At 37.8% G+C, this 21,431-nt stretch overlaps 1 protein-coding gene across 1 annotated transcript; it reads left to right on the top strand.

Annotated features, from left to right (window-relative positions):
* The first annotated feature begins 1,736 nt into the window (after positions 1-1,736).
* Positions 1,737-18,343, top strand: LOC125404257 (killer cell lectin-like receptor subfamily B member 1). Its single transcript, XM_085687208.2, has 6 exons — positions 1,737-1,863; positions 12,705-12,803; positions 13,561-13,635; positions 14,158-14,312; positions 14,795-14,910; positions 17,250-18,343. The coding sequence occupies exons 1-6, from the start codon at positions 1,782-1,784 to the stop codon at positions 17,371-17,373; spliced, it is 651 nt and encodes a 216-aa protein (XP_085543334.1). The 5' UTR covers positions 1,737-1,781; the 3' UTR covers positions 17,374-18,343.
* The last annotated feature ends 3,088 nt before the right edge of the window (positions 18,344-21,431 follow it).

Here is a 21,431-nt window from a genome sequence, read left to right as displayed (position 1 = left end):
CTAAACTATCTTGACAAAGAAAGGAGTTAATGTGAAAAGAACATGCACTGTTAACAAATTTTTAGGTGATTCTTATGTATAATAAAACTTGAGAACCTTATAAAATATACAATGAAATTTCTACGTGCTAGATTGAATAATTTTCTAGAACTGTATAGAGTAACTCAAGATGGACAACTCTGGAAGGTCTTGCACACTTGTTGAAATCTTAGGTCTAGATGGCGTTTGAGGTAGATTCTTGTGGGTGGTGTTGAGTGAAATGACTGTCATCAAAATGAGACAGCTCAGGAGGCTTCATTGAGTCTTGAGTGAGACCTTACACAGGCTTCCTCTCACTTTGTAATCATTAATGGTCTTTGGGAAAGAATGTGCTCCCCGTGCTGTGAGTATACACCTCCTGTCTTCTGCAACTCACAACCAGGAGACTGCTGCCACTGCCATGTAATTGTGAGCACCTGGTACAATTCCAGTCTGACCACAGAAAGTGATTTTAAGGAAATCTTTGCTTTTCTTCTTCACCTGTAATCTGCAAATGTCTGACTTGGAATTTGTAGTTTTGCTTTAAGTCGTTAGGCCTGAAAAAAACCTAGGAGGAGTTAGCACATTCCATAAACCTAAGTCCTTCAGTCTCAGTAGCTCTGACAGATAACATCATTTCAGTCAGGTGAATATTTTTATATCCATGAGAATCTTCAGGACAATGCTGAAAGACACATGTGGCTCTCTCCTCAGGTCACTATATATTATGTTTCTAGGTATCTATCTATGTATCTCTCTATCTTATCTATCTATCTATCTGTCTGTCTGTCTGTCTGTCTGTCTGTCTATCTATCTATCTGCCTTTCTTTTTATCATCTATGTATGTCATCATGTGTTTATCAAATCATGTGTCTACCTCATCATGTATCTCTATCTATCTATCTATCTATCTATCTATCTATCTATCTATCTATCTATCTACCTATCTATATCTGTTTGTCTATCATCTGTCTATATACTATGTATGTTTGTATGTATCTATTTATCAATCATCTATCAATCACAAAATATCTTATATCAATTCCTGGAAGTTTAGTTGGGAGTGATTCCTTAAATTTCAATTCAAGATTGTGTGGTTGTAGGCAGAATTTTTTTGTAGTGCAGCCACTCTCAAATAAACACACTGAGGCTTATATTATATTATAAATGCTCATCCAGCAGCTCAGCCTTATTATTAACTAATTCTTCCATGTTAAGTTAACCCATATTCTTTATTTGCACTCTGCCATGTGGTGGCATATTTATTAACATAGCAAATTATCTTCTGCTTCCTCTGCATCTGGCTGGCAATGTCAGATTCATCATTTTTCCTTCCAGCAGTCTCCACATCTGGCTCTCCTGCCTAAACTTATTCTGTTCAGCATCTTCATTAAACCAATCACAGTGAAATGTATTCACATTGTGTAAAGGAATATTCTACAGTAGGTAGTAATTTCCTCTGACCTTTATTCTGAGGAAATATCCAAGAACAGATGGTTAAAGAAGGAAAGACAAAAAGTCTTTTCCAGAATTTTCTCAAAATGCCTACAATCTTTCTGCTTGAAAGATAAGAACATGCAAGCTGTGTGAGCACAATGGATACCAAATTCGGTAACAGCGGAGAAACTCTCAACTGCAAGTGTGGGTGTGGGTGTGGATGCAGACAGTAGAGTGTCCACAGCGGATTTCCTTTTGTTCATTTGGTCTCACAGAGCTTTGAGTTTTACCTCGTCCAAAAGTCAGTGTCACATCTTCCACCTGCAATGGACACATCAGTGGTTTACGCTGATTTAAGTGTAGCCAGGACCCGAGTGCTTAGCCAGGCGTCACCAACTCTTCCCTCAGGTAAGAGGCTTTATTTCTCATTTTAGTGCTTGAATATAGTCTAGAGTTATGGTTTCCATTAAATTACAGTTTTAAATGGTTGCTTTGGTATGATGAAAATTACTTTTACTCCTCAGGTAAGAATACTTGTTGCACAAACCTGACAATAAGAGTTCAATTCCCAATACCCTTGGTAGAAAGAGAATCATCTCCTGAAAGTTGTTCGTTCAACTCTACACCTAGTGCGGCATGCACACACCTGCAGTCATACAGGCACATAAACACAAACACTTACGTGCTCACACAATCACCTACTCACATGCTCAAAAACGTGTCAGATAATCACAACTTCAGAGAGAAAACTTTAAATGCAATTTTATTCAAGGAGTTCATGAAATGTGAACAGGGCTATTAAGCTTCAGTTAAAAAAACTCCGAATAAGTAATGTTTTGCACACATAGTCAGAAAAATACTTTTAGAGACACTGCAGACTTGCTGTAATGTGTCCAGCCCATTCCGGATCCTGGTACAGAGCACAAGCGCTTTGACTCAACTCTAATCCAGTTGCACACCTAGTAATTAGCATTAGGCACAACAGCCCTTTCCTCTTCCAGAGAGTTTAGTTATCTGAGTGAAAGAAACATTTAAGACTGAGGTAATACTCAAAAGGATGACATGAGATGAGGGGGTGTAAAAAGTGACCAGAGACTGGGGGAGAAAATGTGTCTAAATTTGTCACAAGACCATATTCTTTGCCTTACAGAAGCTTCTTAGTTTCAGGGAGTCCCATTTATTGATTGTTGGTCTCATAGTCTGTGCTATTGGTGTTATATTTAAAAAGTGGTTTCCTGTGTCAGTGAATTCAAAGCTATTTCCTACTTTCTTTTTTTTATTATTAAAAATTTCCACATCCTCCCCTCGTCCCATTTCTCGCCCTCTCTCTTCTCCCCTCCCACTTCCTCTCCAGTCCAAAGAGCAGTCAGGGTTCCCTGACCTGTGACAAGTCCAAGGTTCTCCTATTTTCTTTTTTATCAGTTTCAGTGTAGCTGGATTTATATTGAGGTCTTTGATCCACTTGGACTTGACTTTTGTGCAGGGGAATAGATATGGATCTATTTGTCTTCTTTTACATGTCGACATCCAGTTATGCTAGCAACATTTTTTGAAGGTGCTTTCTTTTCTCAATTGTACAGTTTTGGTTTCTTTGTCAAAAATCAGGTATTCATAGGTGTGTGGATCAGTATTAGGGTCTTTGGTTTTATTCCATTGGTCCATGTGTCTGTTTTTGTGCCAATACCAAGCTGCTTTTATTACTGTAGTTCTGTAGCAGACTTTGAAGTTGGGATGGTGATGCCTCTGGAAGTTCCTTTATTGCACAGGATTGCTTTGACTATCCTGGGTATTTGTTATTTTATATGAAGTTGAGTATTGTTCTTTTGAGGTCTGTGAAGAATTGTGATGGGATTTTGTTAGGGATTGCATTGAATCTGTAGAAAGATTTTTGTTAGACTGCTATTTTTGCTATGTTGATCCTACCTATCCAAAAGCATGGGAGATCTTTCCATTTTCTGATACCATCTTCAATTTCTTTTTTTCAAAGGTTTAAAGTTCTCTCACTTGTTTGGTTGCAGTTACCCCAAGATATTTTATATTATTTGTAGTTATTATAAAGCGATATGTTTCTCTGATTCCTTTCTCTTCCCATTTATCATTTGTATATAGGAGGTCTATTGATTTTTTGAGTTAATCTTGCATCCTGCCACATTACTGAAGCTGTTTATCAGCTATAGGAGGTCCCTGGCTCTTTTGTATACTCTCATATCATCTGCAAATAGTGGAAGCTTGACTTCTTCCATTATAATCTGTATTCCCTTGATCTCCTTTTGTTGTTACAGGAGAAAAAGAAATTATTCCCTAACTCAAATACATTCATGTACAAGCAACCTGACATAGATTAACAGAATGTAAGCAAGCTAGGTATTCTTGACAGACAATTCTCTGCTGGCAGTCTGCATTATGTGGTTACAACAAAAGGAACAATCACTATATTATTTATCTCAAAAGGTAATCTGATGAAAAATCTTAAAAAATCACAAATCTAAACTTTCATCTATGAAAAACAATCATGTCTCTTAAAATCCCCAGGGTACATACCCATTCATCAATAGGTTTTTTTTAATCAGAAAGCTGAGGGCAGAAATGGGTATGAGAAATTGAACATTTCCTTTGTTCACCAACCTATCTGATCAAGAAAGACCCATTAACCAGTATTATCATTGTTTTTATTTCCTGATCTCCATGAGTTTCTTGCACAACTATTAAAACTGTACCTTTCTAAACTGAAAATTGTTCCCCAAGATTGTCTACCTCAAATTATTAACAAAAACATCTTAAACTAACCTTGTCATGATATAAAGCTTGGTTTTAGCTATGATGCATACCAAAACCCATTAACACCTTAATATTTAAAGTCTTGTGCTAGCTTAACTTCTAGGAATCAATTGTTTTCCTTAATCATTAACCTAGGCTACAGCCTATAGGGCTCCTCAAGAGAAACTTATAAGTCCTAGCTGCATGGCACTTCCTTGGTTCTAGTTTCTATTCCCTTCAGCTCGTGCTTTATCAGGGGGCAAGGACAACACTATACCCTGCCATTTCCGATATAAATTTTCCCATTAAACTAACTTCGATTACAATACCTTACTGTAGTAGGAACGTCGGGCTGCATTCCCACCTGGATCCCGGCTAGGTTACCCCTTAAATAATTATACAGAAACTGTATTCATTTAAACACTTCCTGGCCCATTATCTGTAGCCTCTTATTGGCTAACTCTCACATCTTGCTTTAACCCATATTTAGTAATCTGTGTAGCACCACGCGGTGGTGGCTTACTGAAAGGATTCTAACCCGCATCTATCTTGGGTAGGAGAGTCATGATGACTGCCTCACTTCCCTTCTTCCCAGCATTCTGTTCTGTCTACTCTGCCTACCTATGTTCTGACCTATCAGGCCAAGGCAGTTTCTTTATTAACCAATGAAAGTAACTCATAGACAGATAACCCTCCTCCATCATTTCCCCTTCTCTATTTAAACAAAAAGAAAGGCTTTAACTTTAACATAGTAAAATTACATATAACAAACCAAGTATCAAGCAAGAATTACAGTTACAATATTTATATCTATTTTATCTTTTATCATAACAAAGGAAAACTATAACTATGACTAACCATTCTTCAACTCCATCAAAGACTCCAGAAGGATATAATATTACCTAAACAAATAAGAAATAAGCAACTTCGAAACTCTAGAAATGACAGAGACATCTTGCTGCCTGGACAGTAACCCAAAGTTCCTCTGTACCATTGGGGCATCCATCTTCAGCCTTCAGGCCCATAGTATCCAGCAGAATTTTCCATGAAGCAGGAAAATTTAAAGACAGTTCAGTCACTTTTTGCTGTATCCTGCAGAATGTCTCGTAGACTCTCATAAATCAGGAACCCTGAAAGACCATCTCACCTTTAGGCAAGTTTAGCAGTTTTCTCTCTGTGGGTTCTCTGTGTCCAGTCTATGAAACAGTCCAGGCAAGAGCAGTTTCTTGCCCAAATGGCTATCAAACTCTATAAGGAGCCTCTACGATGCCTCTCTTCCTCTTTAAATAGATTGGTGCTGCCAGGAGCAGACATGTCTCATTGTCATTAACAACCCTAAGTTATTAAAACATTTAAAATGCCATATTTTGTAGTCTTTGAAAGATATGAAGAATGCCTATCTAACTGAAATATATCTTTATATATATCTAGAAAATTTAACATGACTACAAGCTTGACTATTATTCATGATTATCCATTAACAGCCTATATTTCCTAATTATACATTACATTTTTTTCTTTTTTGTAATCTTTTTTAATTTATTTTTTTATTAATTTATAAAAGTTTCCACTTCCGCCTCTCCTCCCAATACCCTCCCATTCCTCCCACTCCCTCTCCTCCTCCCTCTCTAGCCCTAAGAGTAGTCAGTGCTTTCTGCCCTATGGGAAGTTCAAGTTCCTCCCCCCTCCCTCCAGGTCTAGGAAGGTGAGCATCCAAACTGACTAGGATCCCAAAAGTCCAGAACATGCAGAGGAAACAAGTCCCAGTGCCATTACCAATGGCTTCTCAGACAGTCCCTGTGCCAGCCACATTCTATACATTACATTTTTAAATGAACTACACAGTCACAATACCTTAATCAAGATTAGAAATACATATACATATAACAAAATTGACCTTAAAATCCATACCAATGCAAATTATTTGTATCTATATCATATCCCCCTTTAAATGTAAAAGAACATTTATAAACAATGTTTGGGAATATGGGTGTAGTTATTTCTCTCCAAACTGTTTCGTGCTGAATGGGGGCGATGTTATTCAGGTCTCTCATGGTATAACCTGTGAGCTAGATTTATCTCAGTTGGCTGTTGAGCAAAGTAATTTCTTGAGGGTGTTCACAGCAACCTTTTAGGAGGACGTGGTCTATCATACCATATTGGGATAGAAGCAATCCACAGGGTCTCATCCTCTGTGAAAACAAAAGAAGACCCTTATCTGTAGCATTTTATTGGCTAACTCTCATATTGATTCAACCCACTCTAATAATCTGTATCTCACCACAAGGTGGTGACTTACTGGGAAATATTCATCATGTCTGACCTGGCAGCTAGCTGCATGGCTCTGCCTCATTGCCTTCTTCCCAGCGTTCTGTTTTGTCTACTCAACCCACCTATGTTCTGACCTATCAGACCAAGCAGTTTCTTTATTAACTAACCAATGAAAGCAACAGATTTATATGAAGACTCTCCTACATCACCTTACTGTATTTATTGAAAATCCAATCATCAAAATTCTATTTAAAATATCACTATTATTGTATAAAATCGTTACTTCTGTGAAACAATACAACTTAAGAGACAATAATCTTCACAATAATCCACAGGTAAAAATGCCCATTTGAACAGGATATGTCTGTGACATAATCACAATACATTAAATGCAGTGGTGATCCTCCCAAACCCATTCACACCATGACAGATACCAGAGAAAAATGTCAGTGGCAAACACATAAAGACACAGCAGTAGCAAAAGACATTCTGGAAACAAAGCCCTCCGGGCCTTGTCTATCAGAGATACACCCATCAGTGCCTTGAATTCCGGTGGGTGGATCTCCTGAAGTCAATTGCCACCTGCTACTTTTTGACATGACCACTGACAGGGTAGGAACTATTAAATTCAAAAAAGTGAAAATCAGGAAATCATCTTAGAATCATCAAATCTGCTTCATTATCATCTTCACATTGGGTCAGGGGAAGGAGGAGGCTTTGAAACTGCTGAAAGGATTCCAGTGAACAAGCGTGATAGGAAGCAGCATGTTTTTCTTTTTCTTGTGTTCAAGCCTAGTAAAAGGATGGTAAAGGGCTTGTTGAAGTGGGTGTAAGAAAATGAATGTTGAAAAAGACAATGAGATTTCCTCAACACTACGTGCCATGATCCCAATTCAAGAGATTAGAAAGTTTGTCTGCCCTGATTGTGATTATTTTCCTACATATCATCAACTTGAATAGAAACCTAAAGGACAGAAGCAGTAGAATAAAGGTAGAACAAAGCCTGTGAAGAGAAAATACTGACCAGGTAGTGAAAGAAATGAAACTGCCTGGATCCATTAGCTACACAGCTCAAAGTGTGGGAAATTCACAGCAAAGTGATTAAATCTCCCAGTAAACACACAAAAACAGAAAGAGGGACATAGGCAGCGACTTGCTTTCTGGTCACATGATCAAAGGTTAGCCTTGATAGTAGGATGGATAAAATTTGTACAGAGTTCACTCATTCACTCAGAAATAAGTATCTAAGTGTCAGTATTTTTTCTAGATGAAGATCCAGCTGTAAACAAACATGAACATCTTTTCTTAATGGAGTCTCTATGACATTTTTGTGTGCAATCATTGGACACTTGACTCAGAGACTGTGTGGTGCTTAATGCCAGCAAGAAAAACACTTAAATGGAAATTAAGATTTTTCCTTTAGAGATGGCATCATGTCAAGCAAAGTGATCATGGCAGGGCTTCCTGGGAGATGATGCTGAGTCAAGTCCTGGAAGTCTCTGGGTACCATGTCTGGGAATCTGAGAGAGGAGACTTAGAGGAAGCTAGATTTGCAAATGAAAAAGGAGAACATTTATGTGGTGCTGTCAGGGAACATGCGTGCTCGATGTAGTGTGGAGATTGTCAGGAGGAATGTGATCCGTGTAAAGGGATTTGGAAGACATTTCATAGGATCAGATAACCATGAAGTGGAAGCCATTGAAATGTCTGGAACAGTGAAGGTGACTTATTCTGTGGATAACAAACAAATAAACTAACTAACTAACAGCCTAAAGCTGAAACTTCCACATAACTAAAGTTCACATGGTCTTTTAAATGTCTATTCACTCATTCTATTCTCATACAGAAGAACTCAAACAGGGATGGATTTCTATGCAATTCCTTATTCTTCAGTGTGAAAGAATAACAATTTTAAAAACCACCCAAATAATCCTTTTACTTTTAGTTTAAAAAAACACTTGTGTGTGTGTGTGTGTGTGTGTGTGTGTGTGTGTGTGTGTAGGTGTGTGTTGGGGGGATAGAATTACTGTATGTTGAATAGTGCTTTGTACAAGGCACTATACTTTCAAATTTATTAGAATTGTTTCATACATTCTGAAAGTTCTTAAAGTAGATATTGTCCAAACATTTTATAGATGATTTTATAAACATTTCTGGTTTATGACACCTTAACATATTGTCATCAGTATTGTATTGTGTTGCATTATAAATTTGAAATATGATTGTTCTGAATATTGAACTTTTAGTAAAAACCATAAAAATAGTGACTGTACAAAGATAATTAAATTATATAAAAGAATTCAGAATTTTGAGGGTGGAAAGATTGAGAAAAGAGAGAAATATAAAATGATTTTATATATATATATATATATATATATATATATATATATATATATAGAGAGAGAGAGAGAGAGAGAGAGAGAGAGAGAAACATGACTTGTTAGGCTTATTTACTGGGCTCAGTCCCCTATGTTTCTCACTGTGTCTCACTAGTGTTCAGGAGAAATTCTAGATTGATATAAATACACTGATATTCTCATATTTGTGGTGTCTTTGAAGCCTTGAAGTTTGTCTAGTATCTGCTTTTGTCTCCTTATTAAGTCACACAGCATGGCTTACACAGCAGAAATGACATTCCATGATCTCATTTCAAAGTTCAGTGTACTGTGTTTCCTCCCATGACAGTCTTGTTTCACTTTGACCACACAGTATTACTCACTGTCCACAGAATATTGCTTATAAAACCTCTTCTTATGATATTAAGTCTCTTCTATAAAATGTGGTATTTGCACAGGAGCTGAGTACATATCCCTTTGTACTTTAGATAACCTCCATATTCCCTACAGTGTCTAAGATGATCTCATTGGCTTGAAATAGTTGTTATTATTTGTCTAGAGGATATGATGGGGAACGTTTGTAGAGGTTCATTCGATTTTTATGTGTGAAAAGTTTTAGTTAGCAGTGAACGTGAATTACTGGGTCTATCGATATGACTAAGAGGAGTTGTCTCCTATCTCCTGGGAACACTTCTACTCATTCTGCCTTTTTTGTTTTTCTCAAAACACTTAAAATGATTTCTGCTAACTGGGAAGAGGGGCAGAGAGGACCAGCCTCCAGCATCACAGGGCTCTGAGGGAATCCACAGAGTCATTGTGCTATGATATTTTTATCTGCGGGTGTCAGGGGTAAGGCACTCACTCTCTTGATGATTTCTTTCTTCTGCATTCTTTATTCTGTGTTATGTATTCCATTTTCTTATCTCTATATTTCTTCTTTTTCTTTCCATGGTTTTGTCCTAACCCTTTGTTCTTCCTTATTCTCATTCTTGTTTTCCTTCTTTGTTCTTGTATATTTGCTCTTTATTTTTCCTCTAAAGCTTATATTCCCCAACAAAATCTTTCAGGCAATATAAAAATTATAATGTGGTAACATTTTAGTTTTCAAATGATTGATTACAATGAATACAAGTAAAAGGCAACATGATTTCCATATCACTTAACATGATTCAACATTTTTTGTATTACAGGTGAAAAATAAGTTTTACCAAGAACCCAGGTACATTATCTTAAGTCACAGCTTCTAGGATTTCTCAATAGAAACTCATGTGCTATAGCTGTGTGAAATTTCCTTGTTTTATTTTTTAATATTCTACAGTGTCAGGTTTATCAGAGGCAAGACAATATTTTATCCTACCTTTACCTGTATTAATTTTTCCACAAAACTATCCTCTATCTTAATTCCTTACTATATTTATTAAAATCCCTCAATCATCAGAATCTTATTTAAACTAACACAATTATTGTATTGAGTCATTGATTCAGTTAAACAGTACAGTTTAAGAGGAAATTATCTTAATAATAATCCATAAGTAAAAATGTCCAGTAAAACAGGATATTTCCATGGGACAAACACACTGAATTACAGGCAGTGGGGATCTCCCCACACCCATTCACAGCAAGCCAGAATCCAGAGAAAGATGACAGCAGCAAACATATAAAGGTGCAGCAGAAATGAAACACATTCTGGAGTTTGTGGTCTCTGGGCTTTGACTATAAGAGATTCACTCATCAGAAATTTTTCTGCTAGGATGCTAACTCTTCGAACTTCAATCGCCGTCTGCTGCTCCTCTGACATGGCCAGAATCAAGTGAATTAAGTCATTTAATGATTGTTTGTCAGCATCCTAAAACTGCTTAACAGTCATAAGAGCACTAGAGTTTGTCTGCAATCATAAAATTCAGCCACCAAGTATAATGAAGAAAAGAAAAGAAAAGAAAAGAAAGAGTAGAAAAGGACATGTGGGTAATTCTTGACCACATAACGAGAATAAGAAAACATTTTAGCACATCTGGCTTCAAATTTTAACATGTAACTCAAGGCATGCCATCAATTACACCAAGAAATATTTAAAATATAGAAAACTAACGAAACAAAAACATCTGTAGCTATTGAAATTAGGAATTTCTACCCATGCATGGTAAGGCACAGCTGTAATTCTAGTACTTGAGAAATGGAGACAGCAGTGTCAGTAGCTCAAGGTCATCCTTAACCACAGAGGGAGTTTGGGACTAGCCCAAGGTACAGGAAATTCAATCTGAGAAAAGAACCAACCGAAACAAAAAGTGAGAGGAAAGCTTTGCTTAGTACAGTATTTTGTTCTAATAATTAATCTATAAAGTCATTCATAAGATGTGAATGCATGGAACTTTTAGAAGCTAAATCACAGCAGAAGGAGAATTGTGATCAATTAGACATGTAAGATCCATCTAGTATTTCTGCTTATTACCTTTATAAACACAACTGTTATTGTTTTCCATATCTAAACCAATTTTTTAAACATTTAACAAAAAGTTAAATTCACAAAGTTGTGGTACATGATGATCACATTTCAAATATTAATACATTTTACTGTCTAATAAACATAAGATATCCATTGTTGATAGTTACCAAAGAAAGCAGAGATGTCAAACCTGGTGTCTGGGCAGTGCAATGTGGTAGACAGTGTATGTTATGCTATAGCACAGTACCCCTTATCTGCTATAGACACATGTATGCCATGTTACAGCACAGTACCTCTTATCTACTATAGACACATGTATGTCATATTACAGCACAGTACCCCTTATCTGCTAAAGACACATGGTATGTCATGTTACAGCACAGTACCCCTTATCTACTATAGACACAGTGTATGTCATGTTACAGCACAGTACCCATTATCTGCTATAGACACATGTATGTCATGTTACACAGCACAGTACCCCTTATCTACTATAGACACATGTATGTCATATTACAGCACAGTACCCCTTATCTGCTATAGACACAGTGTATGTCATGTTACAGCACAGTACCTCTTATCTACTATAGACACATGTATGCCATGTTACAGCACAGTACCCCTTATCTGCTATAGACACATGTATGTCATGTTACAGCACAGTACCCCTTATCTGCTATAGACACATGTATGTCATGTTACAGCACAGTACCCATTATCTGCTATAGACACAGTGTTTTTGCCATTTCAGTGTCTGTAGCTTCTGTTACTTGCATTCAACAGTTTAACTATAAACAATGTTTAACTATAAACTTTAGCTATAAAATTATAGGAATAAATATCTCAGTGTTTTAAACTGGACACTACCATAGACAGCAACTCTGAGATCTTTCAGCATCTAAGTTAAGAAGTGAATCACTAGCAACCAGTGCTTGTGTCCCAGCAACACTCACTTGCTCAGTGATGAACCCAAATTGGAAAAGTAATGATATCACCCGAACAATCATCCCAAAGAGAAGCCATAATGCATTATTTGAAATAAAAGGTAATAGTACAAAGATCTCTACAGTACTCCACTTAGCAAAAAAAAAAAAAAAAAAAAAAAAAAGGTTTTACTGTCAAACATCAAATTAGCAAATTGTAAAATCTGTAGTCACTAGATGTAGCATGTGCTTAGCTAAGATGGAAAACTGACCCTCCCACACTCCGTGTGAGTGTGTGTGTGTGTGTGTGTGTGTGTGTGCATGTGCGTGTGTGTGTGTGTGTGTGTGTGTGTAAAATACTGTGCACAGAATGTAGCATTAAATTCAGTTCAATCAGTACCCCAGGAGTTTTGGAAATATTACTTGTAGGTAATGGAGGTCTTAGGAAACCACCTCTGACATTTATCTCAGATGTACCCAAGTGGACAATTTAACAAGTGTATTCTTTTGACTTCTTAGATGTTTGTCAGTGCACACGGTGGCATCGATTGGCACTGAAACTCAGTTGTGCTGGACTGATTCTTCTTGTCTTGATTCTGACTGGACTTGGTATCTCAGGTACGTGAGGCAAGTGCTTTAGCTTTATAATTGCCCCACATACATATTAGTTTTCTTCATAGCATTTGGCCTCTTTGAGCCTAGGGGAAGGTCAATTGCATGTAATGTTATAGGGCAATATCCCATGTCCACTGCAGAAATTTAACATTCTTCCATTCTTCTTAATTTTTTGAAATCCATTATAGGATATGGCACATGTGCATCTTGAAATATAAAAAATAAAAGTCAAATTGTGACAAAAGATAATAACAAAGAAAGCTAAAAGAATCCCATATTTAGCTCATTGAATGCTTGATAAACCTTTTCTTGATGTGGGTGTGATTGAAGACGAGCAAACCCACAGATTGACTTGCCAATCAAGGATATGCAACCTCATCACTGTTTGAATCCATATGTTCTTTGTATTTCTTGTGATATGTCCTGTTTCCAAATTTCTTCCTTAATTCAGTGGGCCAATATTTTATTCTCAGTCCAGATGTCCAGATGAAATAACTTGATTTCCTGAAATAAGAAATAAAACAAGCTGGATGTGATAACAAACACCTATAATCCCAGCACTTGGGAGTCAGAGGCAGATGGATCTCCATGAGTCTGAGGTTAGCCTGGTCTACATAGAGAGTTCCAGCACAGTCAGGGCTGTGACACAGAGAAATCTCTCTCAATTCGCCCACCAAAAGAAAGAAAAACAAAAAGAGCACACTCATCCCACCATTCATTTCCTCCTTTAATCCTCTCTGTATGCTTCCTTATTTACTAGTGGGATTCTTAGTGAGAAAAGCAGCAATAGAAAAATGTGGTGTGCCTGCTCAAGCGATCAAGGCTGAACCAACAGGTAATTGTATGGCGAGAATTTCCTGATAATAAGAGATGATTTTTGACAGATTATGTGAGTTAACTCAGTAGAAGTTGAAAACAGTCTTCAATGAAGATGCTGGATCACCTTTTATGTCTGAGAAGAACATAAAACAATTACGAACTTGCAGAGAGTCACAAGATTTGTAAGTGTTGGCGCTGGAAACTGCACTGAAGCTGTGTGACCTTGACATTTACGTTCTTACCCAGCTGACCATGTTGCCTCAGGTTGCTGGTGCACAGAATCTTAAAAGGCAAATATCATGTAAAAAAGAAAAATAGTTGATTATTTTAGTGAACATGTTAGACAGTTTATTTTGTCTGAAGTAAATTAGTAGAAAACAAACATAAAATTAATCCTTTGTCATTATTTATGATTCCCTGACATATGACAACATTAACCTTGTTCCAGCATGTGCTAAATGAAACGACTCCTGTGTGGAGTTGATTATTGTGCAGCAGAAAAAGGGCAGAAATAAACATGTCTTCTTTTTTACTCGAGGGAGATCAGCCATTCCACCATGCCTGAAAGATTGGCAGCAATACGGGAATAAATGTTTATTTATTTCTCAAACTTCCAGACCTTGGTCTGAAGGTCTAGCTGACTGCTCTGTGAGAGGAGCCACTTTGCTGCTCATTGAAGACCAAGAAGAATTGGTAAATTGATAATAAAATTGTTCAGTTTAGAACATAACACTTTCTTGAAGTTTTGATGACATGTCTGGACTTTAACCAATGGTCTACATTGAGGAAGTGGAGACTTGGATTTTAAAGAATTTAAAACCTAGATGTAGTTGGGGAGGGCCCTGGACTTTCCATTGGGCAGGGTGCCTTGCCCTCTCTTAAGATTGGAGGGGGATGGGAGGCACTGGGATGTGGAGAGTGTGGGAGCGGAGGGGGAGGAGGGGAGGAAGTGGGAATTTGGATTGGTATTTCTTTAAAGTAATAAAAAATAATGGGATGAATCAATTAACAGTAGAAATATATAGAGATTAGTTTCAGAGAGGAGACAATTATGCTGGTGGGGAGCTAGGATGAACTTTAAACAGGAGTAATAGTGTTTCAGAAGGTTGGTAGAAGAAAGTATGTCATGAATAAATAGATTGAAAATTAAGTCTTCCACTATGTTTTGGTTATAGAGATACTTCCAGAATTTCTCAAAGAGAGAAGGACATCAGTTTTATATTGGACTAAGATATTTAAAAGTGGAGCAGATGTGGAAGTGGACAAATGGTTCTGCTTTAAATCCTGATCAGTAAGTATTAAATGAGTTAATTTAAATATTCAATTCACATTCATTTTTACAGAAAATTAAATTTTGTAATTTTAATTTAGTGTATAAATTCTTGAGATTGTTGAAATAGACTGAAAAGTCAATTTCAGAATTAGTTGCAAAGTTTCATGTACAAGTAGATAGCAACCCTTTATAATAATATGTGTATATTTAATTACAATGGGATTTAAAAAGACAGGAAGTAGACTAACTTTTTACTGTTAGAGATAAAATAGTTTTTAATGTTTTTTGGGGGAACATATATATTTTCTTTTTCTCTTTCTTTTTTCACACACACACTTTCTTAGAAATTTAAAAACATATGTATTTGTTTTATTTTCTGCGTGTTTTTGAATGCATATATGTATGTATGTATACCATGTTCATGCAGGAGTTCACACTAGTCAGAAAAAGGCAGTAGATTCCTTGAAACTGGAGTTGCAGATATTTGTGAGTTACATGTGTGCTAGAACTTGAACCTGAGCTCTCTACATAACAGTAATCACACTTAGGCACTACATCATTTCTCTACCCATACACAGAAATCATTCAGCAGTGCTTTATAACTGTGGTAACAAAGTTGCACCATAGTGTGTCATGAAATTACTTTCTCTAGGCAGAATGTCTCAGTATAGACATTGCTGTTTAAAAATGATTTTACACATAGTAATGATTAATTATTCTTTCTTTCTTCATGTGTGTGATGATTTTTGTGTATAGGTGTGCTATGATGTAAAATGCTTACCTAGTTTTGATTCATAGAGAAAATGTTATGATAAGTGAAGATATCCATGTCAGGCAGAGGAATTAGCTCAGCTGCTGTGTGATTTCACTCTGATAAAAGGATGATCTGATAAGATGGCAGTGAGCAGGTAAATTTGGAGGATGCCAGGCTACAATAGAAAGAGTGTCAGTCAAACTGGCTTTTGTTCCATCTAGACTGAGAAAAACATTCTGTGTAAGAGTTCTACCTGTTTAAATCTCACAGTTCAGTCCACAGAACCCGTATAGAAGTCCACATCTGTATCCCAGCACTCCTGCAGGGAGATGGGAGGTTGAGACAGGAGAGTCACCCAGAAATGTCTGGGACAGTGAGACTGAAGCACACATGACTGTGGTTGAAACAAGGTAGAAAGGGGGATTCCCCGACAATAGTCCCCTAACTTCTACACAAACTTTGACCCTTCCACTCTCCCTCCCTTCCCCAAATTTCTTTCACATATCCAAGAAGTAAGTATTTATTCTAACTCCTTGGGCCCTTGTATTCAGGTTAGGAAAACAAGAGGAAACTTAAAATTTCACAAGCTGGATTATTTGGGGAATTAAAGGAGATAAAGTTAGAGCTTTCACTGTATGTCTGGCTGGGGTAGCCTTGGAAATCCACCAAATGCTTTTTGAAAAGAAATCACTGATTTGAACAAACAGGCCTTAGGAAAAGGGTCTTGAATATTGAAGAAGCTACAAGATGAAAAATAAGATGTAAGAATATTTATAGAAACCGAGTTGAGGGAAGTTCATGCTTTGATTAGCATGCTAGGCACTAGTGTGACCTAAAACTTATTGCTTAGGGACAAGGGGCACCATGAAGAATGACTAGCAAAAGTCAGCTGTGAGGGAGCCCTGCCTACTGTCTGATGAGTGACATCCTCCATTTGAGACAGGCTGCTCTTGAACTCAGCAATTCTTTGTCATCACTGAGAAATTGCATGGGTTAGTGTTGACTTCTGGCCTCCTTCCCACCTGCACTGATTCCTGAAATCCTGGCTGTGGGACTAGTGTTGTGCTAGAGCAAAGACCCAAGATTTCTGGGATGAGAAGGGAAGGAACCACACGAGTTGTGGTTCTTATTTTCTCTGTATCCAATTCTGTAGACCCACTGTGGTCACCCTTCCTGTTGAATACATTTACTAAGTACCTACTGTGTAATGATTGTTATACATTCATGTATATCTCAATGCTTTCTCTAAGCAGTAGTTGCTTATAGCCTATATTTTTAAGGGAACTGAAGCTCAGCAAAATGAAGATGCCTTTCACATGATCACAAGAACTATTGTAGTAGAACTAGGAATAAAACCTTCTCCTTTTCATACATGATGATAAATATTCTTGATTCCTCCAGTGAGGGTACAACTGAAAATTCTAGAGGCTTCTCTAGGTGATATCTTTAATGATTGCGTGTATTTATAATGTTTGTACTATGATTACTATACTTTAGCACTATGTAATCTTAGCATCCTGAAATGTCCAAAAATGGCTGATGACTGATGTGGTAATTTCAAGAAAATCCTATACACTAGGAGTAGCTATTCTTTACTCCTCAGATTACAGGTCACTGGCAAGGACAAAGACAACAGCTGTGCAGTCATCTCACAGACAGAAGTGTTTTCTGACACCTGTTCTGCAGACAACCGTTGGGTCTGCCAAAAGAAACTGGAACATGTCTGAAATCCCATGTCCTGACTCCTGATTGTGAATGCCATTCCTATTCCTTTACCTTCTACACCAGATCTCTGCATTCAACTGTCAATGCTGCCAGCTCTCCCAGTGCAGTTGGTGGTACAAAGCATGGACTACAGAACCAATGTGACTCTTACAAATGCTGATTTCCAGTTTCTTTATTCTGTGAATGCAAATGCACACAGACACAGATGCGTTATTCTAAGACAAGTGTTTTATAGATGGAAGCCCAGGCCATCAGGGGACACTGAAGGCCTTGTGTGGCCTTTGTTGATCTCTGTGTGTGGGGTCATCTGCAGGCAGCTTGAGAAAACTTTACAAAGTCCTAGTCTCAACTGGACTCCCACCCTAAGCCATCTCACATCTGGGCTGTAGAACCTTCATTAAAGTCTTTGCTCTTGACCTTGACACTGGAAGCCCAGAGTTGGAAATGGAAGAGTGTTTTATTGACATCTCTGAAATTAATAATGGACTAATGCCGTGATAATGAGAGTGACTCCAGGCAAAGGAGCTCTGTCAACATGACCTTTTCCACACTGCAGTGAACCAGCTGCAGATCCTGGAGAGTTGGTGGCACCTTGGTGCTGGTCTTGTCAGTCCCTACAGTTGTGAGAAAGGGGGCTTCTCCGAGTTTTTTATTATGGTAACAAAAATGGACTAGGATACGGCATGAACTCTGTCCACTGCTGCACAGGTCTTCCCATTTTAATTTTCTCATTACTTCTTTCTTCCATACTTGTCTATATCTTATGGCTCATGCATAAGCTGTAGGAAGTATGCCACTAATTACGTGAATATTTTAGTAGAAAATAAATGTCATATATTTCAATTCCTCAGACAAGAAATTAAAAAATAAGTATTTATCTGGTAAATCTCTTGTATATCAAATTTTATCTAAAAAAACTTGGCAAATTTTCAGTAGTAATCAAAAGAAGAATAAAATGCTTTTACTGTATAAAGAGGCATAATTAAATTTCTTTTAAAATATACATCTACAAACTCTATGCTATGGTCAAGAAAAATTTCAATTAAAATAACTTTTAAATAAAAAATATTATTTTATGTGCATGAATGTTCTGCTGCATGTGTATCTTTGTATCATATTCATACAATACCTGTGGAAGTCAGAAGGGGGCATTGGATTCCCTGGGACTTGAGTTTTAGATGGTGGAAAGATACAATGTGCATTCTGGAATCAAATCTGGGTCATCTGCAAGGTCAGGCAATACTCCTAACTATGAAAACATTTCAAAACCTCAATATTCTTACTTTTTTTTAAAAAGGGATTTACATTGTTGTAAATTATAATTTTCCAATATATCAAACATCAAAGGATATTTTTTGTGAAAATTCTTAAGAAAAAATTCTCTAGGAAAACCTTTCAGAGAAAGCAGCATTAGAAAGCAATGATTAGGCTGGGAGGTGGTGGCACACACTTTTAATCCCAGCACTTGGAAGGCAGAGGTAGGTGGATCTCTGTGAGTTCAAGCCCAGCCTGGTCTATAAAAGCTAGTTCCAGGACAGGTTCAAATGAGGAGCAGAAGGAGGGAGAAAATGAAGGAAGTTAGGATCACAAGGCGTGCGTCCACCCACTGAGACAGTGGGATTGATCTAATGAGACTGGGAGTGTTTGGAACATGTGATCAAAATGGACACTCTGAACATGGCTGGTAATGAAGACTGACTGAGAAACCAAGGACAATGGCACTTGATTTTCATTCTACTGCATGGACTGACTTTGTAGGCGCCTGGTTTGTTTGGATACTCACCTTTATAGACCTGGATGAAGCAGGGAGGACCTTGGACTTCCCATGGGGCAGGGAACCCTGACTGCTCTTAGGACTAGAGAGGGAGGGGGAGGTGGGGAGGGAAAAGGGAGGCAGGGAGGAGGTGGAAATTTTTAATAAATAAAAAAAATATATAAAATAATGTTTAAGTTTTCAACAATGAACAATGAATTTTCCTGCAGTAATCTTTGAAGTTTCCAGGAAGAAGATGGGACCCCACAACAACAACTCTACATGTTTGATATGGCGTCATGATGCTGATAGTGCTACTGCATGACCTGTTTTGGGTACCAGGTGCTCAAGATGGTTCCAACTTGGTTAGCTGAAATGGTGCACTTGTTTTTGCAATGTTCTGGCCAGACCTCCAATAGTAAACTCAGAAAAACCCAACCCAATACTCAGAGACTACTTGCAATTATACCAGACAATAATCTTGGAACGTAACCATTATTTTACTTTCACAGGATCCCATAGAAAGAACATTTTCCCCATGTCAGCTGGATGTAATTTTAGAATACAAAGTCCCCTCTCCAAACAAAGTTTGTCCTCAGGATTTGGGAGATTATTTAGGGGCTGCTTATAATTGGTATTGGGTTGGGAGTTGGGGGGGATTTTGTAGCCTCAGGGACCTCTTTTAAAAAAAGGAAAATTGGATGGGATAATAGATTAGTATGACCTTTTTCATAGTAATTATAATAGTGTATAATAGAGTGATTATTTCTGAATTATTAATAGGCAATTACATTGGTATAGATTCTTGTATATTGATACAAAGTTAAATTATATTGAATATTGTATGCATACATGCTTCTACCTCTGCTTAAATCATTTTTCATATATTGATATATTTATCATATTGCAATGGACAGTCTCATTCTGATCAAGATACTTATACATTGTTTACATTTTGAGGTTATTGTCCTCTTTTGTTGTAAATTGTTCATTATATAATATTCTAATATGAAGTCTTAGTCTTTAAGTTATATAGGTATTAAGAATTATAGATCAAGGTCAGCAAGGGGCACTGATCCTCTAGCAGACGATCCATCAGAGGGGTGAGTTTGCTCCTGACCCACAGCAGAAGCCCGGCAAGGAGGAGCTCAGAAATTCCCCGACCCCCTTGACTCCCTGGTTACATTGCACAGGCAGCTCCACCCTGCTAAGCCCTCTTGCCTCCTATCCCATCCCAGCTTTTACCCAGGAACCCCTTCCTTTATTCCTCCCTTCCTCCTGGGGTCATAAAATCCCCCAGCTCAGCCACCTTGAGTGCTGGGACTGGGCTGTCAGCGCAACCTGGCAGGAGGGAGTTCTTGTGTTTCAATAACCTGCCTGCGGAAAGGTAGGCCCTGTGTCAGCTCAGCAAGATTTCTGGCCAGCAAGGGACACTGATCCTCTAGCAGACGATCCATCAGAGGGGTGAGTTTGCTCCTGACCTGCAGCAGAAGCCTGGCAAGGAGGAGCTCAGACATTCCAGACCCCCTTGACTCCCTGTCCACTCTGCAGGGGCAGCTCCACCCTGATAAGCCCTCTTGCCTCCTATCCCATCCCAGCTTTCACCCAGGAACTCCTTCCTTTATTCCTCCCTTCCTCCTCGGGGCCATAAAATCCCCCAGTTCAGCTGCCTTGCGTCCTGGACCTGGGCTGTAAGGGCAAACCAGCAGGAGAGAGTTCCTGTGTTTCAATAGCCTGCCTGCGGAAAGGTAGGTCTTCTGTCAGTGAGGTCCCTGCCCAACAAGGGAAGCTGGCCCGGTATCAAAAGATCCAATAGAGAGCATTTGAAGGAAGAGATGGGCAGATGCCAAGGCAAGAATTCCTCTAACAATCTGAAAAACAACATGAAAACACCAGATCCCAGCAACCCTACAACAGAAGGACTTGAACACCCTAATCCAGAAAAAGTGGGAAAAAGTGCCATTATGAAAGCAATAGAGTACCTTAAACAGGATATGAATAACTCCCTTAAAGAAATGGATGAGAAGTATAACAAAAAGTTTGAAGAAATGAGTAAATCCATAAATGATACCCTGGAAACCAAGAAAAACCAATCAAACAGGTAATGGAAACAGTTCAAGAATTGAAAACTGTAATGGAGGCAATGAAGAAAACACAAACTGTTTTCTGAGGGCTGGCTGGATATGGAAAATCTAGGTAAACAAACAGAGACTACAGAATCAAGCATAACCAATAGAATACAAGAGATGGAAGAACGAATCTCAGATTCTGAAGATGACATAGAGAAAATAAACTCTCTGATCAAAG

The sequence above is a fragment of the Myodes glareolus genome, chromosome 3 (assembly GCF_982192425.1).
Source record: "Myodes glareolus chromosome 3, mMyoGla1.1, whole genome shotgun sequence".
Taxonomy (NCBI): domain Eukaryota; kingdom Metazoa; phylum Chordata; class Mammalia; order Rodentia; family Cricetidae; genus Myodes; species Myodes glareolus.
The sequence above is the reverse complement of the archived record's forward strand: the minus strand, read 5'-3'. Positions and strand labels throughout refer to the sequence as shown.